Source organism: Oncorhynchus mykiss, chromosome 2, assembly GCF_057628025.1.
Source record: "Oncorhynchus mykiss isolate SJ-2025 chromosome 2, ASM5762802v1, whole genome shotgun sequence".
Lineage (NCBI taxonomy): Eukaryota > Metazoa > Chordata > Actinopteri > Salmoniformes > Salmonidae > Oncorhynchus > Oncorhynchus mykiss.
The window spans coordinates 59,691,972-59,716,766 of NC_143023.1; the positions used below are offsets into that span (position 1 = coordinate 59,691,972).

The following is a 24,795-nucleotide window of genomic DNA, read 5'->3' on the forward strand; positions in this document are numbered from 1 at the left end:
GCACCCTCCCCTTGCAAGGATAACGACGCTGAACCTTTTTCTAGAAGGTTTTATGAGATTGGAGAACACATTGAGAAGTCTCTTAGACCATTCCTCTATACAGAATCTTTCCAGGTCCTTGATATCCTTCGGTCTGCACTTATGGACTTCCCTCTTCAATCAAAATTACCGGTTTTCCATGGGGTTCAAGTACAGGGACTGAGATGGCCATTGCAAAATGCTGATTTTGGGGCAATTAACAATTTGTGGATTTTGATGTGATTTTTTTTCATATGAGCATAGCACCTGGTTCCAATCCACGTACTAATGCCGTTAGCAAGCTCCAGGCGTTTACATTTGTTACTGTCATGAAAGTTTTTTTTCTCGCAACCTTTCCAAAGAGCCTATTGGCATGCAAGTGGCGTCAACAGTAATTGTAGATTAAGAGACTTGGTGACCCAAAGATTCAACCAATTTCTGTAATTCTCCAACTGTGGCACTTCTTTGCCTCCAGAACATCTGACAAGTTACGCATGTGACCTCTACCAGGCAAGTTTACCACTGTTCCAGTGGTTTTGAACTTCGTAATCTTTGAGCTAATAGTGGTTCGTGGTTAGTGGTATATATGCATATTGTATGCATACAATATAGCTCAGTATTGTTATAATTATTTTGATAAAAAAATGACTTGCTCATCAAGGGTTACATACAGTAACTCAGCAATGCGATGGAGTATTTTCCCTTGTTTTAGGCCACAGCTTGTTTTTGTCCACAGCTCACATATTTCAATTTCGCTTTCCTATTATGCAACAGACAGACTTGTCCACAGATGCCCCGAGCTTTCAATGTTTACGGCACAATCACTTCATGCCTCCAGTTATGACTTTCTGATGTGTTTCTGATGTATTCTAACCTTGAACAATGGCAGTAAGAATAGAAAACTAAACCGGAGCAAGATTGGTACGATTGCAGCTTTAACCAACAATGTGGATCAGAATCAATGCAGACTGCCCCGAGACAAAGAAAGCAGGCTGATGTCAATTGGACTTAATTATAAACATTTTATTACAGATTTCGGCTTTGGTGCACTTTACCTCAGCCGAGCAAAGTAGCCAATTTGTATCCTCTTTCGAAAAAGGTTGCTACTGTTCTCTTCCCCTTTTTTTATTTTATTTAACCAGGCAAGTCAGTTAAGAACAAATTCTTATTTACAATTGACGGCCTACCCCATCCAAACCCAGATGACACTGGGTTAATTGTGCACCGCCCTATGGGACTCCCAATCACGGCCAGTTGTGATACAGCCCGGTATTGAACCAGGGTCTGTAATGACGCCTCTAGCACTGAGATGCAGTGCCTTAAGACCGCTGTGCCACCTGGGAGCCCCCTTCAAGCATGCAAAGATACAAAATACTGAACAAATTCCCTGAAAGAGGTTGGAGTCACATGAAAGCTTACTCTTGGCAGACATTTTGTCCTGCCCATTGATGCCACATCTTTGCACTCTTGTGTGCTTGATTCCAAACATTTCCAGATCAAACGTAATCTTGACAAAAACCCAGTCTGTCGCCCTTTCCCTCCATTTTTGTCTACTGGTTCTCTTCCCTCTAATGACTTGGCTTCTTGATTTGAAAGCAGAGTGACAGTCAGGGGAGGAGTCGCCTTCTATTGGAGGTTGGAGATGGAAGCTAAGTGCACAGCGCTCAGGAACATTTTGGAACGTACACTTTTGATTAGGGATTTTCTTCAAAGAGTCTTATAGGGTAATATGTTACATCTTCCGCCAGACATCTTCCCAACCTTGTTATAGTATCAAAGGCCTGCTCTTGACATTCCCCTTTGAAAATAATGGCAAAGCTGAAGTGAATTGATGCGAAGGGTTTCTAACACCAGCCAATCTCTTAGGAGAGATAGTGTGGGTCGGACAGAATATAGGTCTGACTTGCGATACAGTCGTGGCCAAAAGTTTTGAGAATGACACAAATATACATTTTCACAACGTCTGCTGCCTCAGTTTGTATGATGGCAATTTGCATATACTCCAGAATGTTATGAAGAGTGATCAGATGAATTGCAAAGTCCCTTTTTGCCATGCAAATGAACTGAATCCCCCAGAAACATTTCCACTGCATTTCAGCCCTGCCACAAAAGGACCAGCTGACATCATGTCAATGACTCTCTCATTAACACAGGTGTGAGTGTTGATGAGGACAAGGCTGGAGATCACTCTGTCATGCTGATTGAGTTCAGATTACAGACTGAAAGCTTCAAAAGGAGGGTGGTGCTTGGAATCCTTGTTCTTACTCTGTCAACAATGGTTACTTGCAAGGAAATACGTGCCATCATCATTGCTTTGCAAAAAAAGGGCTTCACAGGCAAGGATATTGCTGCCAGTAAGATTGCACCTAAATCAACCATTTATCGGATCATCATGAACTTCAAGGAGAGCGGTTCAATTGTTGTGAAGAAGGCTTCAGGGTGCCCAAGAAAGTCCAGCAAGCACCAGGAACATCTCCTAAAGTTGATTCAGCTGCGGGATCGGGGAACCACCAGTACAGAGCTTGCTCAGGAATGGCAGCAAGCAGGTGTGAGTGCATCTGCATGTACAGTGAGGCGAAGACTTTTGGAGGATTGCCTGGTGTCAAGAAGGGCAGCAAAGAAGCCACTTCTCTCCAGGAAAAACATCAGGGACAGACTGATATTCTGCAAAAGGTACAGGGACTGGACTGCTGAGGACTGGGGTAAAGTCATTTTCTCTGATGAATCCCCTTTCCGATTGTTCGGGGCATCTGGAAAAAAGCTTGTCCGGAGAAGAGAAGGTGAGCGCTACCATCAGTCCTGTGTCATGCCAACAGTAAAGACAATTCATGTGTGGGGTTGCTTCTCAGCCAAGGGAGTGGGGTGAGTGAGCCCACCCAATTTTACCTAAGAACACAGCCATGAATAAAGAATGGTACCAACACATCCTCCGAGAGTAAATTCTCCCAACCTTCCAGGAACAGTTCGGTGATGACCAATGCCTTTTCCAGGATGATGGAGCACCTTGCCATAAGGCAAACGTGATAACTAAGTGGCTCGGGGAACAAAACATCGATATTTTGGGTCCATGGCCAGGAAACTCCCCAGACCTTAATCCCATTGAGAACTTGTGGTCAATCCTCAAGTGGCAGGTGGACAAACAAAAACCCACAAATTCTGACAAACTCCAAGCATTGATTATGCAAGAATGGTCTGTGGCCCAGAAGTTAAATGACAGAATGCCCGGGCGGATTGCAGAGGTCTTGAAAAAGAAGGGTCAACACTGCAAATATTGACTATTTGCATCAACTTCATGTAATTGTCAATAAAAGCCTTTGACACTTATGAAATGCTTGTAATTATACTTCAGTATTCCATAGTAACATCTGACAAAAATATCTAAAGACACTGAAGCAACAAACTTTGTGGAAATTAATATTTGTCATTTTCAAACTTTTTGCTTCGACTGTACACTGGCCATTAACATCCTACCCGTAGATTTTCAGCCCAACACTAATCTAGTGCACCTGATTCTAATAATTAGCTGGTTGATAAACTGAATCAGATTAGTTACAACTGAGGTTGGAGTAAAAACCTACAGGAGAGTAGTTCTCCAGAAACAGGGTTGGAGAGCACTGGTCTACGTTTACTGGATTAGACAGGACGATAGGGCTTTGAAGGCTTTGGAATGAATAGCCTTTACATTTATATTTTTTATAGGCCTTGTATAGGCACTCAGTAAAGTCAGATGGTTGTAGGAAATAGATCTCAACATCCTGGACAGAATACAGCCATAAAAACAATGAACCCAGATAAGAGTGGGAAATAAGTGGCACTGGTAGTCTGAGGACTTTTATTAGCAGCCAGAAGTGTCCTGCCAGTATCCTGACAAATTCCTTAGGGCTACTTCCTCCTTGCCAAGAAACAGGAGATCTGACAAGGATATGCAAATATCATGCCTGAATTGTATACATCGTTAATTGCTAATGTATAAATTTTCTATGTAGGAAAAAAATACAAAAAAACTCCCACCTCCCTTCACAGCATTCATAGCAGGCTGCTGTAATTCAAATAGAGACATGTGCAAGGCAACAAAATACACTGGGCCAGTGTGTAATTGCACATTTGCTGGTTTAAAAGCATTCTAAATATTCAATATCTTAATGAGCAAAACAGAAAGTCATTAGGAGAGCCCCTGTGAATGGAATGATATACAGTGCCTTTGGAAAGTATTCAGACCGCTTGACTTTTTCCACATTTTGTTAAGTTACAGGCTTATTCTAAAATGGATTACATAAAACCATTTCCTCAGCAATCTACACACAATGCCCTATAATGACGAAGTGAAAACAGGTTTTTAGACATTTTTACAAAGTTATTAAAAAACAAAAACAGAATACCTTATTTACATAATTATTCAGACCCTTTGCTATGAGACTTGAAATTGAGCTCAGGTGCATCCTGTTTCCATTGATCATTATTGAAATCGAGGGAGGAAGTGCCTTGGTCAGGGAGGTGAACAAGAACCCGGTGGTCACTCTGACAGAGCTCCAGAGTTCTTCTTTGGAGATGGGAGAAACTTCCAGAAGGACAACCATCTCTGTAGCTCTCCACCAATCAGGCCTTTATGGTAGAGTGGCCAGACGGAAGCCAATCCTCAGTAAAAGGCAATGACAGCTCGCTTGGAGTTTGCAAAAAGGCACCTAGACTCTCAGACCATGAGAAACAAGATTCTCTGGTCTGATAAAACCAAGACTGATGAATGCCATGTGTCATGTCTGGAGGAAACCTGGCACCATCCCTACGGTGAAGCATGTAGGTGGCAGCATCATACTGTGGGGATGTTTTTCAGTAGTAGGGACTGGGAGACTAATCAGGATTGAGGGAAAGATAAATGGAGCAAAGTACAGAGAGATCTTTGATGAAAACCTGTTTCAGAACACTATGGACCTCAGACTGGGGCGAAGGTTTACCTTCCAACGGGACAACGACCCTAAGCACAGAGCCAAGACAACATAGGAGTGTCTCTGAATGTCCTTGAGTGGCCCATCCAAAGCCCAGACTTGATGCTGATCTAACATGTCTGAAGAGACCAGCAAATAGCTGTGCAGCGACGCTCCACATCCAACCTGACAGAGCTTGAGAGGATCTGCAGAGAAGAATGGGAGAAATTCCCCAAATACAGGTGTGCCAAGCTTGTAGCGTCATACCCAAGAAGACTCAAGGCTGTAATCGCTGCCAAATGTGCTTCAATAAAGTACTGAGTAAAGGGTCTGAATACTTATGTAAATGTTATATTTCAGTTTTTTATTGTTAATACATTTGCTAAAATGTATAGAGAACTGTTTTTGCTTTGTCATTATAGGGTTTTGTGTGTAGATTGATGATGAAAAAAATGATGTATTCCATTTTAGAATAAGTCTAACATAACAACATGTGGAAAAGGTCAAGAGGTCTGAATTCGTTCCGAATGCACTGTATCTACCGAAGCTTTGATTGGATTGATTATGTCAATATCATACTTTCAAAATCTTAGCTAGGAAGCTAGACAGGCTGTCATCATCATGAATCAAGTCGATAATCTACTTGCAAATTATTTTCAATGATGATGAGAAATTATACATAAAATGTATCGGTGCTCATTGGCCATTGGACATAAACATTACACAACAAGTTGGAAATCGCAATTTAACAATGAGTGGTTTGGAAGGAATCAGTGGTTAACTGCAAGCTTTTCAAAGCAATCACTAGCCTGCTATTCAGTGGAGTGGGTGTGTGGTCCTAGTCTGGGTTTTTTCCAAGCTTAAAAGGATAAACATTCACATGCAACACCCTGGGCCAGAAAAGGTTGAATACATTGGCGATGCTGTCAATCCAGCATGACTTCTGCCACGTTCAAGACAACTGGAAACTGGGAAATCTCAGACTTCAGTGAGTTCAAGACAACTGGGAACTCAGAAAAAAAGAGCTCCAACTGGGAAAATACGTAATCTAACTTGGAATTCCAAGTCAGGAACTCGGGCCTCTTTCTAGAGTTCCAACCTGAAGACCTGAAGAGTTCCCAGTTGTCTTGAAAGTGCAGCTATTCCCTCCGCAAGGCTATCAAACAAGCTAAGCGTCAGTACAGAGACAAAGTAGAATCTCAATTCAACGGCTCAGACACAAGAGGCATGTGGCAGGGTCTACAGTCAATCACGGACTACAGGAAGAAATCCAGCCCAGTCACAGACCAGGATGTCCTGCTCCCAGGCAGACTAAATAACTTTTTTGCCCGCTTTGAGGACAATACAGTGCCACTGACACGGCCTGCAACGAAAACATGCGGTCTCTCCTTCACTGCAGCCGAGGTGAGTAAGACATTTAAACGTGTTAACCCTCGCAAGGCTGCATGCCCAGACGGCATCCCCAGCCGCGCCCTCAGAGCATGCGCAGACCAGCTGGCCGGTGTGTTTACGGACATATTCAATCAATCCCTATACCAGTCTGCTGTTCCCACATGCTTCAAGAGGGCCACCATTGTTCCTGTTCACAAGAAAGCTAAGGTAACTGAGCTAAACGACTACCTGAGTAGCACTCACTTAAGTCATCATGAAGTGCTTTGAGAGACTAGTCAAGGACCATATCACCTCCACCCTACCTGACACCCTAGACCCACTCCAATTTGCTTACTGCCCAAATAGGTCCACAGACGATGCAATCTCAACCACACTGCACACTGCCCTAACCCATCTGGACAAGAGGAATACCTATGTGAGAATGCTGTTCATTGACTACAGCTCGGCATTCAACACCATAGTACCCTCCAAGCTCGTCATCAAGCTCGAGACCCTGGGTCTCGACCCCGCCCTGTGCAACTGGGTACTGGACTTCCTGACGGGCCGCCCCCAGGTGGTGAGGGTAGGCAACAACATCTCCTCCCCGCTGATCCTCAACACTGGGGCCCCACAAGGGTGCGTTCTGAGCCCTCTCCTGTACTCCCTGTTCACCCACGACTGCGTGGCCACGCACGCCTCCAACTCAATCATCAAGTTTGCGGACGATACAACAGTGATAGGCTTGATTACCAACAACGACGAGACGGCCTACAGGGAGGAGGTGAGGGCCCTCGGAGTGTGGTGTCAGGGAAATCACCTCACACTCAACGTCAACAAAACTAAGGAGATGATTGTGGACTTCAGGAAACAGCAGAGGGAACACCCCCCTATCCACATCGATGGAACAGTAGTGGAGAGGGTAGCAAGTTTTAAGTTCCTCGGCATACACATCACAGACAAACTGAATTGGTCCACTCACACAGACAGCATTGTGAAGAAGGCGCAGCAGCGCCTCTTCAACCTCAGGAGGCTGAAGAAATTTGGCTTGTCACCAAAAGCACTCACAAACTTCTACAGATGCACAATCGAGAGCATCCTGGCGGGCTGTATCACCGCCTGGTACGGCAACTGCTCCGCCCTCAACCGTAAGGCTCTCCAGAGGGTAGTGAGGTCTGCACAACGCATCACCGGGGGCAAACTACCTGCCCTCCAGGACACCTACACCACCCGATGTCACAGGAAGGCCATAAAGATCATCAAGGACATCAACCACCCGAGCCACTGCCTGTTCACCCCGCTATCATCCAGAAGGCGAGGTCAGTACAGGTGCATCAAAGCTGGGACCGAGAGACTGAAAAACAGCTTATATCTCAAGGCCATCAGACTGTTAAACAGCCACCACTAACATTGAGTGACTGCTGCCAACACACTGACACTGACTCAACTCCAGCCACTTTAATAATGGGAATTGATGGGAAATGATGTAAATATATCACTAGCCACTTTAAACAATGCTACCTTATATAATGTTACTTACCCTACATTATTAATCTAATATGCATACGTATATACTGTACTCTATACCATCGACTGTATCCTTATGTAATACATGTATCACTAGCCACTTTAACTATGCCACTTTACATACTCATCTCATATGTATATACTGTACTCGATACCATCTACTGTATCTTGCCTATGCTGCTCTGTACCATCACTCATTCATATATCCTTATGTACATATTCTTTATCCCCTTACACTGTGTACAAGACAGTAGTTTTGGAATTGTTAGTTAGATTACTTGTTGGTTATTACTGCATTGTCGGAACTAGAAGCACAAGCATTTCGCTACACTCGCATTAACATCTGCTAACCATGTGTATGTGACAAATAAAATTTGATTTGAAGTTCCATAAATCCAGAGAATGCCAGACTTTGATGACAAGGTTTGATGACAAAATTTACCCACAAGAAGGACCGCCGCGCCACCTTCCTGTTTAAGTGAGCACAGCAGAACAAGATGACTCCAAAAATGTATTGTATGCTTCTGCATAAATTATGTAATATGCCAGGGAGATATTTATACTGTAGCTAAGAAAGTAAGCTGTTAGTAGCCCATGTACTGTTTCGCTGCTAGACAAAGCTCTGCTGAAAGCCATGTTTAGCGGTAACAAGGATTCACTCCATGGTGCTGAAAAGAAAGCTCTTCTGTTGGGACAGCTTTGTGGAGGCCTTAACAGTTTGTGGGTACCAATTGTCACTGTTATTGTGCAATTAATGTATTGTTTAGTGTTGTGTTGTGTTGTGTAGTGGCTTTTCTGGCATGCATCCCACATTTTTTTGTGTTTGCTCCACCAAGATTTACATGCTGAAGTACCCACTTGAGGTCACAAAAGCTCAGAGAATGGGACCGCCAAATGGTGAAGCGCGAAGCGCGTAAAAATCATCTGTCCTTGGTTGCAACACTCACTACCGAGTTCCTAACTGCCTCTGAAAGCAACGCCAGCACAAGAACTGTTCGTTGGGAGCTTCATGAAATGGGTTTCCATTGTCGAGCAGCTGCACACAAGCCAAACATAACCATGCGCAATGCCAAGTGTCGGCTGGAGAGGTGTAAAGCTCTCCACCATTGGACTCTGGAGCAGTACAAACGCGTTCTCTGGAGTGATGAATCCCACTTCACCATCTGGTCGTTCGACTGATTATTCTGATTTTTGTGGATGCCAGGAGAACGCTACCTGCCCAATGCCTAGTACCAACTGTACAATTTGGTAAAGGAGGAAAGATGGTCTGGGGCTGTTTTTCATGGTTCAGGCTAGGCCCCTTAGTTCCAGTGAAGGGAAATCTTAACGCTACAGCATACAATCGCATTCTAGACCAGTGGTCACCAACCTTTTCTGAGTCTAGATCACTTTCACATTCAAAAAGCAAGCTGAGATCTACTGCTCAGATTATTTTTTTTTACATTAACCTCACACAAACAGTTCTGTATGAATGAGGTTTTGTCAGTAGGCCTAATACATAATCACAACATATTGGCTCTATGATTGGCCTGCCAATATTATTAATCAGACCATTTATATGTCAAAACTGGAGCTTTGATAACAAAATAGATCAGTTGGTTTAGCACTTGTGAGGCACTGTGGAGCATGAATTGAAACAATTAGCATTTTTATTTTACTGGACTGATGGTACCTGCATCTGATGGTGAACGAGGTCAAATCACGACATCAGCGATCTTCAGGTCGAAAAGTTGGAGCTCTAGAAAGATGCCCAAGTTTCCGACTTGGAATTCCGAGTTGGATGACCGTTGAAAACAATTTATTTCCCAACCATCTCTCACGGTCCCTGCTCACTCCTTCCTTTCCTCCGGTGAGACTGAACAGAGAGAGGGGACACGTCTTCCACCTGATGGTGAAACTCAAGTCGCACCACAACTGCCACATGCACAAATTCATGTTGTTCCTATGACCAGAGAGGAGTTAAATATTCCTTAATATTAAAATCAACACGATGAGCTGCTAATAATAATAAAATGCATTGCTATCGATACTTGGCTACTCATTCATTGCAGCTGCAGCCCGAGTGGAAGTACGGAGAAGCGTGTTTTGTTTTAGTGTTGAATAAAAACAGTGACAGTGCTGAATGTAAACTTAAACATGAACTCACTCATAAAAACAACAGCTCTTTGCTGTATTTGTTGACAGTCTCTCTGTGGTCATGGTTTTAAAAGTTACTCAATCTTACATAGGCTAGTAGCCTATTAAACTTGGCTGTGGCCAGGGTCATGGAAACTCTGTAGCCACGGTGATTTGAGCTGGGTGGGGCAGGGCAGTAGGTGCACTCGATTCAGTCACAGATTTGATGGTCCGCGGCGTATGCAGAGTTTGTCTAATGGGAACACTTTGCTTAACCGGTGTGCAGGACTTTTGAATCAAGTGCACCTCATGGCAACAGCTCAACACAATTTTTAAAAAGGAGCGCAAGCCTTTAGCGTTCGTTGGCTTTTCTACAGAAATATTTGGTGATCGACTAGGAATACCTTGAAGATCGCGATTGAACGGTTGGCGACCACTGTTCTAGACGATTCTGTGCTTCCAACTTTGTGGCAACAGTTTGGGGAAGGCCCTTTCCTGTTTCAGCATGACAATGCACAATGCACAAAGCGATGGTCCATACAGAAATGTTTTTTTGAGATCAGTGTGAAACACCAACAAACCCAACAAAAACCTTTGGGATGAATTGGAACGCCGAATGCAAGTCAGGCCTAATTGCCCAACATCAGTGCCCGACCTCACTAATGCTCATGGCAGAATAGAAGCAAGTCTCCCAGCAATGTTCCAACATCTAGTGGAAATCCTTCCCAGAAGAGTGGTCGCTTTTATAGCAGCAAAGAGGGGATCAACTCTATATTAATGCCCATGATTTTGGAATTTGATGTTCAATGAGCAATGAGCAGGTGTCGACATACTTTTTATAGTTTACTTTTGAGTTGAGTTCAATGCATACTATTGAAGCATAGTACTGAAGGCTAGACCGATTGAAGGAGACATATTTAACCTGTAATGTCAGTACCTACTCAATCCATTCAACTTTGTCTGCTTAGTATTTCTATGTATTCTATAAAAAAATCTTGCAAAACAATGCTAGACCTAGAAGCATGTCATTATTATTGCTACGTTGATAGAATCTGACAAATTTTTGATGTTAGTAAATAACAATGGGGAGTATAACAATAAGCTCTTAATGTAAATATATTCAGGCTTGTCAGAGCCTTATATGCGCTGAAATTAGTGCTGTTGATTATTTTTCAACTTATCTCATCACACAAGACCATCTCTGTAAATAGTTTTTCATTTATCTAATTTTCTAGTCTAATTGAACCCCAGGGCATGATAGAAAATGGAAAACAGAAACTAGTCTGTCCTGTACAGAGGTAATACATTTGCCCTGGTAAGTGATGTTTAATTGAAATGCCAGGACCCGTGATTAAGTTGTCTGTCAAGTGTAGAGAGTGTAGAGCCTCAACGTGGTGGTGTCATAATGCTCATAAAACCTAGCATTCAAACAGGGAAATGGTTTTAATCGGTTTTCCACCATTAATTTTTTCCCATTGGGGAATTTAGAAACACTTAAAATAAGGGCTATGTTTTGTGTAGCCTTACATTGGCGTGACATTTTTATAACCATTTTAATCTCTCTTGGACAAGGTGACTTTAATCAATATATTCCGCTCTATTTACTCACAGATTCAAAAATCGAAGTAGACATCATGCTAAACTACAAATCCCTGCAACATCCAGCATGTCTTCTCTAGCTAACACCTTTGCTAACAGTTATTGTGTCAACTTGCACTCGTCGAACATCTCATTTCAATATCATGGGCATTAATATGGAGTTGGTCCCCACTCTGCTGGTATAACAGCCTCAACTCTTTTGGGAGGGATTTCCAGTAGATGTTAGAACACTGCTGCAGGGACTTGCTTCCATTCAGCCATAAGAGCATTAGTGTGGTTGGGCACTGATGTTGGGCGATTAGTCCTGGTTCACAGTCTGCGTTCCAATTCATCCCAAAGGTTTTTGATGGAGTTGAGGTCAGGGCTCTGTACGGGCCTGTTAAGTTCTTCCACACCGATCTCGGGCAAACCATTTCCATATGGACCTCGCTTTGTGCACAGGTCATGCTGAAACAGGAAAGGGTCTTCCTCAAACTGTTACCACAAAGTTGGAAGCAAAGAATAGTCTAGAAGGTCATTGTATTCTGTAGCGTTAAGATTTTCCTTCACTGGAACTAAGGGGTCAGGTCGCAATTGTAAATGAGAACTTGTTCTCAACTTGCCTACCTGGTTAAATAAAGGTGAAATAAAAATAGCCCCAGACCATTATTGCTCCTCCACCAAACGTTGCAGTTGGCATTATGCAAAAGGCGATAACGTTGAATGTCACTGAACTATTCAGTAAGGCCATTCTACTACCAATGTTTGTCGATGGAGAATGAATGGCTCTGTGCTTGATTTCATACACTTGTCAGAAACGGGTGTGGCTTAAATAGCCGAATCCACAAATGTGAAGGTGTGTATATATACAGAGTGTACAAAACATTAGGAGCCCCTGTGCTTTACATGACATAGACTGACCAGGTGAAAGCTATGATCCCTTATTGATGTCACCCAAATGAATATCGCCCCATCGCACTCACCCCATCGCACTCACCCCATCATCATTAAGTAATACAAGAAGCTGGCCCACATCAAGGCCAGCATGCCAGGCACACTGGACCCACTAATTTGCCTACTGCTCCAACAGATCCACAGAAGATGCCATTTCCATCACTATTCACATGGCCCTAACACATCTGGACAAGGGGAACACCTATGTGAGAATGCTGGTCATTGACTACAGTTCAGCATCCAACACTATTGTTCCCTCCAAGCTCAGAGCCCTGGGTCTGGACACTACCCTCTGCAACTGGATCCTGGACTTCCTGACAGGAAGACCACAGGCTTTGAGGATTGGCAAAAGCACCTCCTCCACACTGACTCTTAACATATGGGCCCCCCATGGGTGTGTACTCAGCCCTCTGCTGTACTCCCTGTTCACCCACAACTGTGTGGCTTTGCACTTTTCACGACACCAACTCCATCATCACATTTGCTGATGATTTCACGGTTGAAGGCCTGATAACCACAGTTGAAGGCCTGATAATGATGAGCCAGCCTATAGGGAGGAGGTAAGTGACCTGGCATTGTGTTGCCAGGACAACCTTTCCCTCATGGTCAGCAAAACAAAGAAGTTGATTGTTGACTTCAATCAGCAGAGGTGAACCATGTGACATGAACCAACAACACCACCGATATTGTCAAGAGGGCGCAACAGCACCTCTTCTTCCTAAGGCAGCTGAAGAAATTCATGCCACAATGCAAAATCAAGAGCGTCCTGAACAGGTACATCACGGCCTGGTATGGGAATTGCTCCCTTCCCACGACCACAAGGCCATCCAGCCGATGGTGAAGACGGCCCAGTACATCACTGGGGTCATGTTCCCACCCATCCAGGACTATTATTTGAAACGGTGCCTGAGGGGCAGAAGGTATCAGAGCAAGATGTCTGGTACCAACAGGCTCAGAGATAGTTTATATCTACAAGCCATCAACTGCTGAACACTTGAACTGAGCTGACCAACTGCACTGACTCTCCGCACCTTAGCACACATGCACTCACTCACGCAAACAACCACACAAACACATGCACACATACATTCCTGCTACACATGATTCACAACTGCTACAACCAGATTCTTATTTACTATTGCTAATACTGAACGATTGAACCCTTTCCTGCTCGGAAAGGAAACCATTTGTTTTTACTGGACAATGACATCGGCGTGCATAAATGAGAATAACTAGCTGATGTCAAACCTTACATGAAAACATGATAAACATTTTAAAAGCTGAGAAACAGTTATTTTAAATGATATGACATACAATAGCACCACATCAAATTGTAATCAGCCAAGAAAAACACCTGTGAAAATGTGTATCTTATATGAAAATCAATTCTCCCAAACAACTGCCATTTACAAAAATGTCTCATGACGACAGAGAACAACTTGGAGCATGTTGAGTCTCCTTTATTTTGTAAGGATTGATCATCTGAAATCAGAAGAGAAATATATTTTACTGTGAATGCGTTACTGACGTTTTAGTGACCGAAGGTATTTTTGTCAAATTCTATGGAAAGTTATGTGATGAGAAACTTCATCTGGATAGTATATTAAACACATATCAGCAACAAACAAACAAAATACAATTAGCATTTAGTGTAATATATATGATAAGGAAAGATAGCATTTTTATAAAACAAGAACTTTATTGAAAGAAAAATTTTAGGGGAATACATTGTCTCATTCAAACCTGAAAATTAAGACATTTAAATCGCCAACCATATACAACATTCAAATCAAACTGAAATGACAAAATATGAAACAAATTAGGCATATAGCAATTATTAGCTTTTACAACTACAGTTTCTCCATTCAACTAGCATATAGTGTAAGTACAGACGCTGGGAGACGAGAAGCAAATACAGGGAGTGAACATTTAATGGATAACAGACAAACCAAGGAACAAACAGACATAGGAGGAGGAATCAACAAAGCAATGGAGTCCAACGAAGCACTGGTGCCTGTAACAATGGTGACAAGTGTGCGTAATGATGGTCCGCCTGGTGCACTGACGAGCTGGCTGAGGCATGACGTGGTATGGGAACCTGATGAGCCAGCTGAGGCGTGGGAGCCCGACGAGCTGGCTGAGGCATGACGTGGGATGGGAGCCTGCTGAGCCAACCAAGGGAAGGAAACCTCTCGAGCCAGCTAAGGTGTGGAAGCCCGACGAGCCAGCTGAGGCATTCCTGGTTCCCCCGGCAGTGGCAACCGGACCTGACATCACCAACAAAAACCTCCCTGATGCTTCAAATTGTGGTGTCAGCATTCTGTAAGGACAGACGTTGGGAGACGAGAAGCAAGTACAGGGAGTGAACATTTAATGGATAACAGACAAGAAACAAACAAGGACATGGGAAAACATAACGGCATCAATGGTGACACAGGGATCAAATTGAGGAACAGACAGATATAGGAGGTACAATCAACAAAGAAATGGAGTCCAGGTGAGTCCAAAGAAGCACTGGTGTGCGTAACGATGGTGACAAGTGTGCGTAATGATGGGCCGCCTGGCACCCTCGAGCGCAAGAGAGGGGAAGCAAGAGCAGGCTTGACATATGGTCTATTACACAAAGAGTCGGGAACGAGAACATTTCCAAAAGCATTTCTTTTTTTTACAGTCATTACAATTTACAAGTCTTTAACCTCCCCAGTGAGGAATTAAACATAAAAGGAGGCTGTATTGGATAAGAAAGGGAAAACCTACAAGGGAGAGGGAACATGCCTGAAAGGAAAACATGCAAGAGAGGTAAAATTTGAGCTACATCTGAGCTACATCTGAGTCCCTTTGCAAAGTGCCTATTTCTGCAATGAGTCACACTCACTAGAGTGCCATAACCTAAACATGTTTGTTCATCTATGATGCAAAATCATTTGACCTAGCATTCAGCTGCCACACAAACAAACCAGGTCCTGTTCCCCTTTCTATCTTTCATGTAACACAGCCAACAATTTCTAGAGGGGTTCTGTAGACTGGGAATGTGCAGTGTAAAAAGATGAGCTCACAGTTTTCACAGACAAAGGTCCCACATTCACACACATTTCGGACTGTACCAACAGTGGACTGATGAAAAAAAGATTGTTCCTTTTAGGCATCTCTGTGCAATAGACTTGTTGGCTACCCCTCATACTTTTGAGATTTTTACAAATTGGACATCACTGCATCTGCTTGGCACGTACAGTCCTCACCTAGAGGGAAAAGTCCATTGGGACTTCCTGGCTTCAGAGATCATATCGGTGGTACGGGAGTGGGCTATATCCCATAGTGAGATAACAAAACACATTTTTGAAACAGATCTTAAGGTTACTAGCGCAACCCCGGTTCTCTGATAATAGAGTTAGGTATATCATCGCATTTTCCTGTTCGCAAGAGCGCAATGAAGAAAGATATGCTTGAGAACATGTCAGAGGGCGGGATGGTGGCCACTTTTATAGAGTGGGGTCCCCCACTAGTCGCCACACTTCCTGTCTGTCTACGACAGACGTTGTGTGATTGGAGCGTTTAGTGATCTCCCCCAGAAAATTGGTATATCCCATAGTGAGATACCTCACTCTATTATTAGAGGACGCAAGTATGTTAACCCCTCTTGAGTAATGAGAAATCATCTTTCATTGGTTTTTTATGAGAGACCCATCTTATATAATGCAGGCTTTTTTCATTTTCCAGTGTAATTTGCAAATGCCTTGAATTCCTCATACTTGTAGATTAGAACAAATTATTTAGGTGTTCTGAAGTAATATCCTCAAGGCAAACTAATGATTAGCAAACTTGGCCAGTGCAAGTACAGTATGTGCATACTGATTCCTATAAAAATAAGTTATAGCACACCAAACCAGTTATGAGTAAGAAAGTATGCATTTCTATATACAGTGGGGCAAAAAAGTATTTAGTCAGCCACCAATTGTGCAAGTTCTCCCACTTAAAAAGATGAGAGAGGCCTGTAATTTTCATCATAGGTAGTACACTTCAACTATGACAGACAAAATGAGAAAAATAATCCAGAAAATCACATTGTAGGATTTTTATTGAATTTATTTACAAATTATGGTGGAAAATAAGTATTTGGTCACCTACAAACAAGCAAGATTTCTGGCTCTCACAGACCTCTTCTTTAAGAGGCTCCTCTGTCCTCTACTTGTTACCTGTATTAATGGCACCTGTTTGAACTTGTTATTAGTATAAAATACACCTGTCCACAACCTCAAACAGTCACACTCCAAACTCCACTATGGCCAAGAACAAAGAGCTGTCAAAGGACACCAGAAACAAAATTGTAGACCTGCACCAGGCTGGGAAGACTGAATCTGCAATAGGTAAGCAGCTTGGTTTGAAGAAATCAACTGTGGTAGCAATTATTAGGAAATGGAAGACACAAAACCACTGATAATCTCCCTCAATCTGGGGCTCCACACAAGATCTCACCCCGTGGTGTCAAAATGATCACTCCTTAACTTTTTCCACATTTTATTGTTACAGCCTGAATTTAATTTGGATTAAATTGAAATGTTGTGGAATTATGTTTTTAGAAATGTTTACAAATTCAAAATGAAAATCTGCAATGTCTTGAGTCAAGTATTTAACTTAAGTTCAGCAGTAAAAACGTCCTTAACAAATCACATAATAGTTTGTATGGACTCTGGATTCGTATGTGTGCATTAATAGTGTTTAACATGATTTAAAATGACTACCCCATCTCTGTACCTCACACATAAAATTATCTTCAAGGTCCCTCAGTCGAGCAGTGAATTTCAAGCACAGATTCAAAGACCAGGTTTGCAAAGGGCACCTATTGGTATGTAACAAAAAAAAGCAGACATTGACTATCCATTGGAGTATGGTGCAGTTATTAATTACACTTTGGATGGTGTATCAATACACTCAGTCATGTCACATCTACTCCCGCTCCTCCTCTCCAGCATTCGACTTCACCGGTTTACCTAACCACCGGTCCTGGGAATTATCATTATGCGAACCTGGCTTTCATCATTACTCACACCTGCGCTTCATCATCATGCACACCTGTTCTTCATTACCTCACTCATTACCTCCCCTTTATCTGGCACTCCCTTAGGTTCCTTCCCCAGGCGGTATTGTATCTGTTTGTTCATGCCTGGATGCTACTTGTGTAGGTCCATAGTCGTTGTTATATTAAACTTATTACCTGCTTCTTGACTTCCAGCGTCTACGTTACAAGCCACTACAAAGATACAGGCGCCCTTAATAACTCCGTTGCCGGAGAGGAAGAAAACCACTCAGGGATTTTACCATGGGGTTAATAGGGATTTTAAAACAGAGTTTAGTGGCTGTGACAATGTGGTAATGGCTGTGGCTGTGATAATTACCCAACAACATTGTAGGTACTTCACAATATTAAAAGAAGTTACAGAGTAAAAAGGAAGCCTGTACACAATAAACATATTCCAAAAACATGGATCCTGTTTGCAAAAAGGCACTAAAATAATACAGCAACAAAACAAAAAAAGCAAAGCGTGATGTTTGGGGTATATCCAACACAACAAATAACTGAGTACCGGGGGGGGTAAGGATAAATGGAATATTGCTAAGCACAGGCAAAATCCTAGAGGAAAACTTCAACCTGCTTTCCAACAGACACTGGGAGACAAATTCACCTTTCAGCAGGACAATTACCTTAAACACATGGCCAGATATAGTTTACATATTCTAAGTTGACTGTGCCTTTAAACAGCTTGGAAAATTCCAGAAAATGATGTCATGGCTTTAGAAGCTTCTGATAGGCTAATTGACATCATTTGCGTCAAATGGATGTGTACCTGTGGATTTATTTCAAGGCCTACCTTCAAAATCAGTGCCTCTGCTTGACATCATTGGAAAATCAAAAGAAATCAGCAAAGACCTCAGAAAAAAAATTGTAGATTTCCACAAGTCTTGTTCATCCTTGGTAGCAATTTCCAAATGCCTGAAGGTACCACGTTCATCTGTACAAACAATAGTAAGCAAGTATAAACACCATGGGACCACGCAGCCGTCATACCGCTCAGGAAGGAGATACGTTCTGTCTCAAAGAGATGAACGTACTTTGGTGCGAGAATTGCAAATCAATCCCAGGACAACAGCAAAGGACCTTGTGAAGATGCTGGAGGAAACAGGTACAAAAGTATCTATATCCACAGTAAAATGAGTCCTATATCAACATAACCTGAAAGGCTACTCAGCAAGGAAGAAGCCACTGTTCCAAAACCGCCATTAAAAAAAGCCAGCCTACGGTTTGCAACTGCACATGAGGACAAATATCGTACTTTTTGGAGAGATTTCCTCTGGTCTGATGAAACAAAAATAGAACGGTTTGGTCATAATGACCATCGTTATGTTTGGAGGAAAAAAAACATTATGTGCCATCTATGTTAAGGATATATTGAAGCAACATCTCAAGACATCAGTCAGGAAGTTAAAACTAGGTCGCAAATGGGTCTTCCAAATGGACAATGACCCCAAGCATACTTCCAAGTTGTGGCAAAATGGCTTAAGGACAACAAAGTCAAGGTATTGGAGTGGCCATCACAAAGCCCTGACCTCAATCCTATCGAAAATTTGTGGGCAGAACTGAAAAAGCATGTGTGAGCAAGGAGGCCTACAAACCTGACTCAGTTACACCAGCTCTGTCAGGAGGAATGGGCCAAAATTCCCCCAACATATTGTGGGGAGCTTGTGGAAGGCTACCCGAACCGTTTGACCCAAGTTAAACAATTTAAAGGCAATGCAACCAAATACTAAATGAGTGTATGTAAACTTCTGACCCACTGGGAATGTGATGAAAGAAATACAAGCTGAAATAAACATTCTCTCCACTATTATTCCGACATGTCACATTCTTAAAATAAAGTGGTGATCCTAACTGACCTAATACAGGGAATTTTTACTAGGATTAAATGTCAGGAATTGTGAAACTGAGTTTAAATGTATTTGGCTGAGGTGTATGTAAACTTCTGACTTCAACTGTATAAGCGACTACCAGTTGTGCGCTCATTCTCTAAGTCGCTTTTTGTTTGTTTGTGGAATGTCTGTCTACATGGCAGGTGTCGCGGGACAGTTTTAAAATGGCTTTTTGTCATGTATCTCGCAACCACACGGTCAGCAGCGTGTCTAGTTTAGCCTTTTTCTCTTGTGAGCTGACGAGTTTGGTTTAGTTCGTTTCACATCTCAGGCCACCAGCCTGTGCCACTAGAGGGTGGAGTTAGCCATTCGAGAGAGTGGTGAGTGTGCTGCTAAAAGACAAAATTTGTGCGGCAAATCTGGAGGACGCTAGTGAACATAACAAATCACGGTTCATGATTCCACTCATTGGCAAAGAGGCAGGTGCTATTAGAACTCAGTCAGGTCAAGAATATAACTGAACTTCTGAATATAACTTCTGAACTTTGATCAATGCTGGAGCAAAATGTAGATGTATTTAATTTTCTTATTGTGGACAAAACACATATTTGTATTATTTATACGATTGTTCTAATTAGAACAAATTACAGAGGTTGGTGTTGTGGCCATGGTGAGATGTACTGTATGTATTGTGAGATTATGTTTTCCATTGTGAGATGTAATCATTTACACAAGGACTGTGTGAAAAAGTCAGGGATATTCATATTGACTAGATCACGAACGTGAGAGTCTTAAGTATTTGACTGCCTTACTCTTCAATTTACACCTACTAGGTACACGTGCGAATACTTGGGAATTGACAGTCAACAACATGACTGTCTATTGACCAGTGGAATTTATGTTGGTGTCTTTCTCATCTTGTCCAGGACTGGAGAAGGTGGGTCGTGACTCAACCTATGAACAGGAGGGGAAGGTACAGTTTGTGATGGACGCGGTTTATGCCATGGCCCACGCCCTACACCGCATGCACCGCGAGCTCTGCTCAGGGAACATAGGCCTGTGCCCACGCATGCACAACATTGACGGCAAGGAACTGCTGACCTTCATCCGGGCAGTAAACTTCAATGGTAAGGACTCTTTTCAACATCCTCATAATACCTCCCCAGCCATTTGTATGTCATATACACTTGTTCAACTATTTAATTTCAGTTTTTCAACTTTTGAAACACTTTCTAATTCTTCCTCATCACACTAGGATAATTATGTAAACTCTCTCCACGTTTCCATTATTGTCCTCCTTTGTTTCCACTTCGTTGTTGTTATGCAGTACCTCCATAGCCACTTCTTCGATATAACTGCAATTCCTCTTCCTTAAGCACCGATTCATGAATTACATTTCTTAGCCTTGACCTCTTAATTTCTGTAATATACACTTTCCTCCTCTGTTCTTCTCTCTTCATTATCCACCTTACTCCCCCTTTCCACTCTTTTTCTGGCCGTCACTCTTTTTTCTTAACCCACCTTCCGATCAGTTCATCTTTTTCTACCCCTTTTCATCCTCCTCATCCTCTTCATCCTTACTCTCCATATAGTATCTGCTATTACTGACTAATGCGTTTGCTCCTTTACTTTCTCATCTTGGGTATAGATTGATGAGGGATGTTTTAAAAAGAAATCTATTTTAGAATAAGGCTGCCATGTAACAATACTTTCCGAATGCACTCTACAGTATATATAAATTCCAGTCATACTTGATCAAAAAACTTTTCAATCTCAGGCATGGTTTCCCAGATTTTTCATAGTGTTATTTTGTTTCCAGTACTTATAATATCTCCAATCTATTGTTCATTTAAAACGCCTGTCTGATTAGGATGAATAATATCTGACAATACCTCTTTAATTCTATGCCCTGTGCATTTTGCTAGAATTTTTTGCACTGAAATTATTCAGCCCCTTTACTTTCAGTGCAGCAGACACTGAAGTGTAAGGGGCCTCCAATTTTTTTTATGGACTGGAGCTTTATATTCACCACTAGGGTCCTGTTTCAGTAATAATGAAATCAGACCTTCTTGTTGAGTTTCTGATAATCTACCATTTTATAAGAGTGGTTAAAACATGATAATAACAGTCCTCTGAGTACATCAAAAAAGGTTTGTTATACCTCCACTGGTATGCCATCCAGCCCTGGAGTTCTCCCAGACATAAATGCTTCAATTGCATCAAGAGGTTAATCCTTTGTAATTTGCACTTCACATGAGTCTTTCTGTACAGCTGTTAAATTTACACTATTAAAAGGAAAAAACGGTGCTGCTACTCTCCGTTTATCACATATGCATAGTCACTTTAACTATACATTCATGGACATACTACCTCAATTAGCCCGACCAACCAGTACCCCGGCACATTGGCTAACCGGGCTATCTGCATTGTGTCCCGCCACCCACCACCCGCCAACCCCTCTTTTACTCTACTGCTACTCTCTGTTTATCATATATGAATAGTCACTTTAACCATATCTACATGTACATACTACCTCAATCAGCACAACTAACCGGTGCCTGTATATAGCCTCGCTAAAGTTATTTTTCACTGTCTTTTTACTGTTGTTTTTATAACTTTACTTACCTATTGTTCACCTAATACCTTTTTTTTTGGGGGGGGGGGGGGGATTGCACGGTTGGTTAGAGTCTGTAAGTAAGCATTTCACTGTAAGGTCTACACCTGTTGTATTCGGCGCACGTGACAAACTTTGATTTGAAAAATCCTTACTAACTTTGGTTAGTGGAGATGGAGGAGACTGAATGTCACGTCTGCTCTAATTACATTGTTAACCAGTTTATAATAGCAATAAGGCACCTTGGGGGTTTGTGATATATGGCCAATATACCACGGCTAAGGGCTGTGTCCAGACACGATGCAACGCTTGATCTTTCTTGACTAAGTTTGTTTTTCTTTTATTGTATTCTGTGCCTCTATGGTACGGTTTTTATTTTTATCTATCTGTACTTAGTCCCTCTATTTCCCTCTGTGTTAATATGAATTATTTTGACCTAAATTGCAGAAGATGATTATTGGATTGCATGACCTATGAAGGCACATGTCCCATACAATAAGGAGATCTGCTGTACCTGTATTATTTTGGGGTAAAAGTCACTTATGAATTTTTCTGTCCTGGTTAAAAACAAGTTGTCATCCAATAGGCTTTGATTACATTTCTAATATCCTCGCCAACGTGGAAATTCTGTAAGATTAGTGTATATGCCAATTATTTGATGGTCCGACCACTTTCTGTCCCCTATCAACACTTTTTAAAACTTTTGGTGCCAGAGAGAATGACATATGAAAGTAGTCAAGACGATTAGATTGAGTGAACCTCTGCCATGTATATCTCACTAGGTCAGGATATTTAATCCTCCATATACAGTGCCTTGCGAAAGTATTCGGCCCCCTCGAACTTTGCGAACTTTTGCCACATTTCAGGCTTCAAACATAAAGATATAAAACTTTATTTTTTTGTGAAGAATCAACAACAAGTGGCACACAATCATGAAGGGGAACGACATTTATTGGATATTTCAAACTTTTGTAACAAATCAAAAACTTAAAAATTGGGCGTGCAAAATTATTCAGCCCCCTTAAGTTAATACTTTGTAGCGCCACCTTTTGCTGCGATTACAGCTGTAAGTCGCTTGGGGTATGTCTCTATCAGTTTTGCACATCGAGAGACTGAAATTTTTTCCCATTCCTCCTTGCAAAACAGCTCGAGCTCAGTGAGGTTGGATGGAGAGCATTTGTGAACAGCAGTTTTCAGTTCTTTCCACAGATTCTCGATTAGGATTCAGGTCTGGACTTTGACTTGGCCATTCTAACACCTGGATATGTTTATTTTTGAACCATTCCATTGTAGATTTTGCTTTATGTTTTGGATCATTGTCTTGTTGGAAGACAAATCTCCGTCCCAGTCTCAGGTCTTTTGCAGACTCCATCAGGTTTTCTTCCAGAATGGTCCTGTATTTGGCTCCATCCATCTTCCCATCAATTTTAACCATCTTCCCTGTCCCTGCTGAAGAAAAGCAGGCCCAAACCATGATGCTGCCACCACCATGTTTGACAGTGGGGATGGTGTGTTCAGCTGTGTTGCTTTTACGCCAAACATAACGTTTTGCATTGTTGCCAAAAAGTTCAATTTTGGTTTCATCTGACCAGAGCACCTTCTTCCACATGTTTGGTGTGTCTCCCAGGTGGCTTGTGGCAAACTTTAAATGACACTTTTTTATGGATATCTTTAAGAAATGGCTTTCTTCTTGCCACTCTTCCATAAAGGCCAGATTTGTGCAATATACGACTGATTGTTGTCCTATGGACAGAGTCTCCCACCTCAGCTGTAGATCTCTGCAGTTCATCCAGAGTGATCATGGGCCTCTTGGCTGCATCTCTGATCAGTCTTCTCCTTGTATGAGCTGAAAGTTTAGAGGGACGGCCAGGTCTTGGTAGATTTGCAGTGGTCTGATACTCCTTCCATTTCAATATTATCGCTTGCACAGTGCTCCTTGGGATGTTTAAAGCTTGGGAAATCTTTTGGTATCCAAATCCGGCTTTAAACTTCTTCACAACAGTATCTCGGACCTGCCTGGTGTGTTCCTTGTTCTTCATGATGCTCTCTGCGCACAGTGCAGGTGCATTTATACGGAGACTTGATTACACACAGGTGGATTGTATTTATCATCATTAGTCATTTAGGTCAACATTGGATCATTCAGAGATCCTCACTGAACTTCTGGAGAGAGTTTGCTGCACTGAAAGTAAAGGGGCTGAATAATTTTGCACGCCCAATTTTTCAGTTTTTGATTTGTTCAAAAAGTTTGAAATATCCAATAAATGTCGTTCCACTTCATGATTGTGTCCCACTTGTTGTTGATTCTTCACAAAAAAATACAGTTTTATATCTTTATGTTTGAAGCCTGAAATGTGGCAAAAGGTCGCAAAGTTCAAGGGGGCCGAATACTTTCGCAAGGCACTGTATCCACAAGTTCCAACCAAAAATGTGTTAAACAAATCAAAATATACTTTAGATTTTTCAAAGTAGCCACCTGTTGCCTTTATGACAGCTTTGCCCAGTTTGGCATTCTTGCATCCAACTATACCTGGAATGCTTTCCAACAGTCTTGAAGGAGTACTCACATATGCTGAGCACTTGTTGGTTGCTTTTCCTTCACTCTGCGGTCCAATTCATCCCAAACCATCTCCATTGGGTTGAGGTCAGGTGATTGTGGAGGCCAGGTCATCTGATGCAGCACTCCATCGCTCTCATTCTTGGTCATATAGCCCTTACACAGCCTGGAGGTGTGTTGGGTCATTGTCCTTTTGAAAAACAAATGATATTCCCACTAAGCGCAAACCTGCAAAATGC

At 42.1% G+C, this 24,795-nt stretch overlaps 1 protein-coding gene and 1 long non-coding RNA gene across 2 annotated transcripts in view; both read left to right on the forward strand.

Annotated features, from left to right (window-relative positions):
* LOC149985165 (uncharacterized) overlaps positions 1–24,795 on the forward strand; it is a 529,398-nt gene that overhangs the window by 239,145 nt on the left and 265,458 nt on the right. The window lies entirely within an intron of this gene.
* LOC110492752 (metabotropic glutamate receptor 8) overlaps positions 1–24,795 on the forward strand; it is a 212,935-nt gene that overhangs the window by 161,948 nt on the left and 26,192 nt on the right. The window contains exon 7 of the mRNA XM_021567226.3: positions 20,312–20,512. Within this exon, the coding sequence (XP_021422901.1) occupies positions 20,312–20,512 (201 nt within the window). The remainder of the gene's footprint in view (positions 1–20,311; positions 20,513–24,795) is intronic.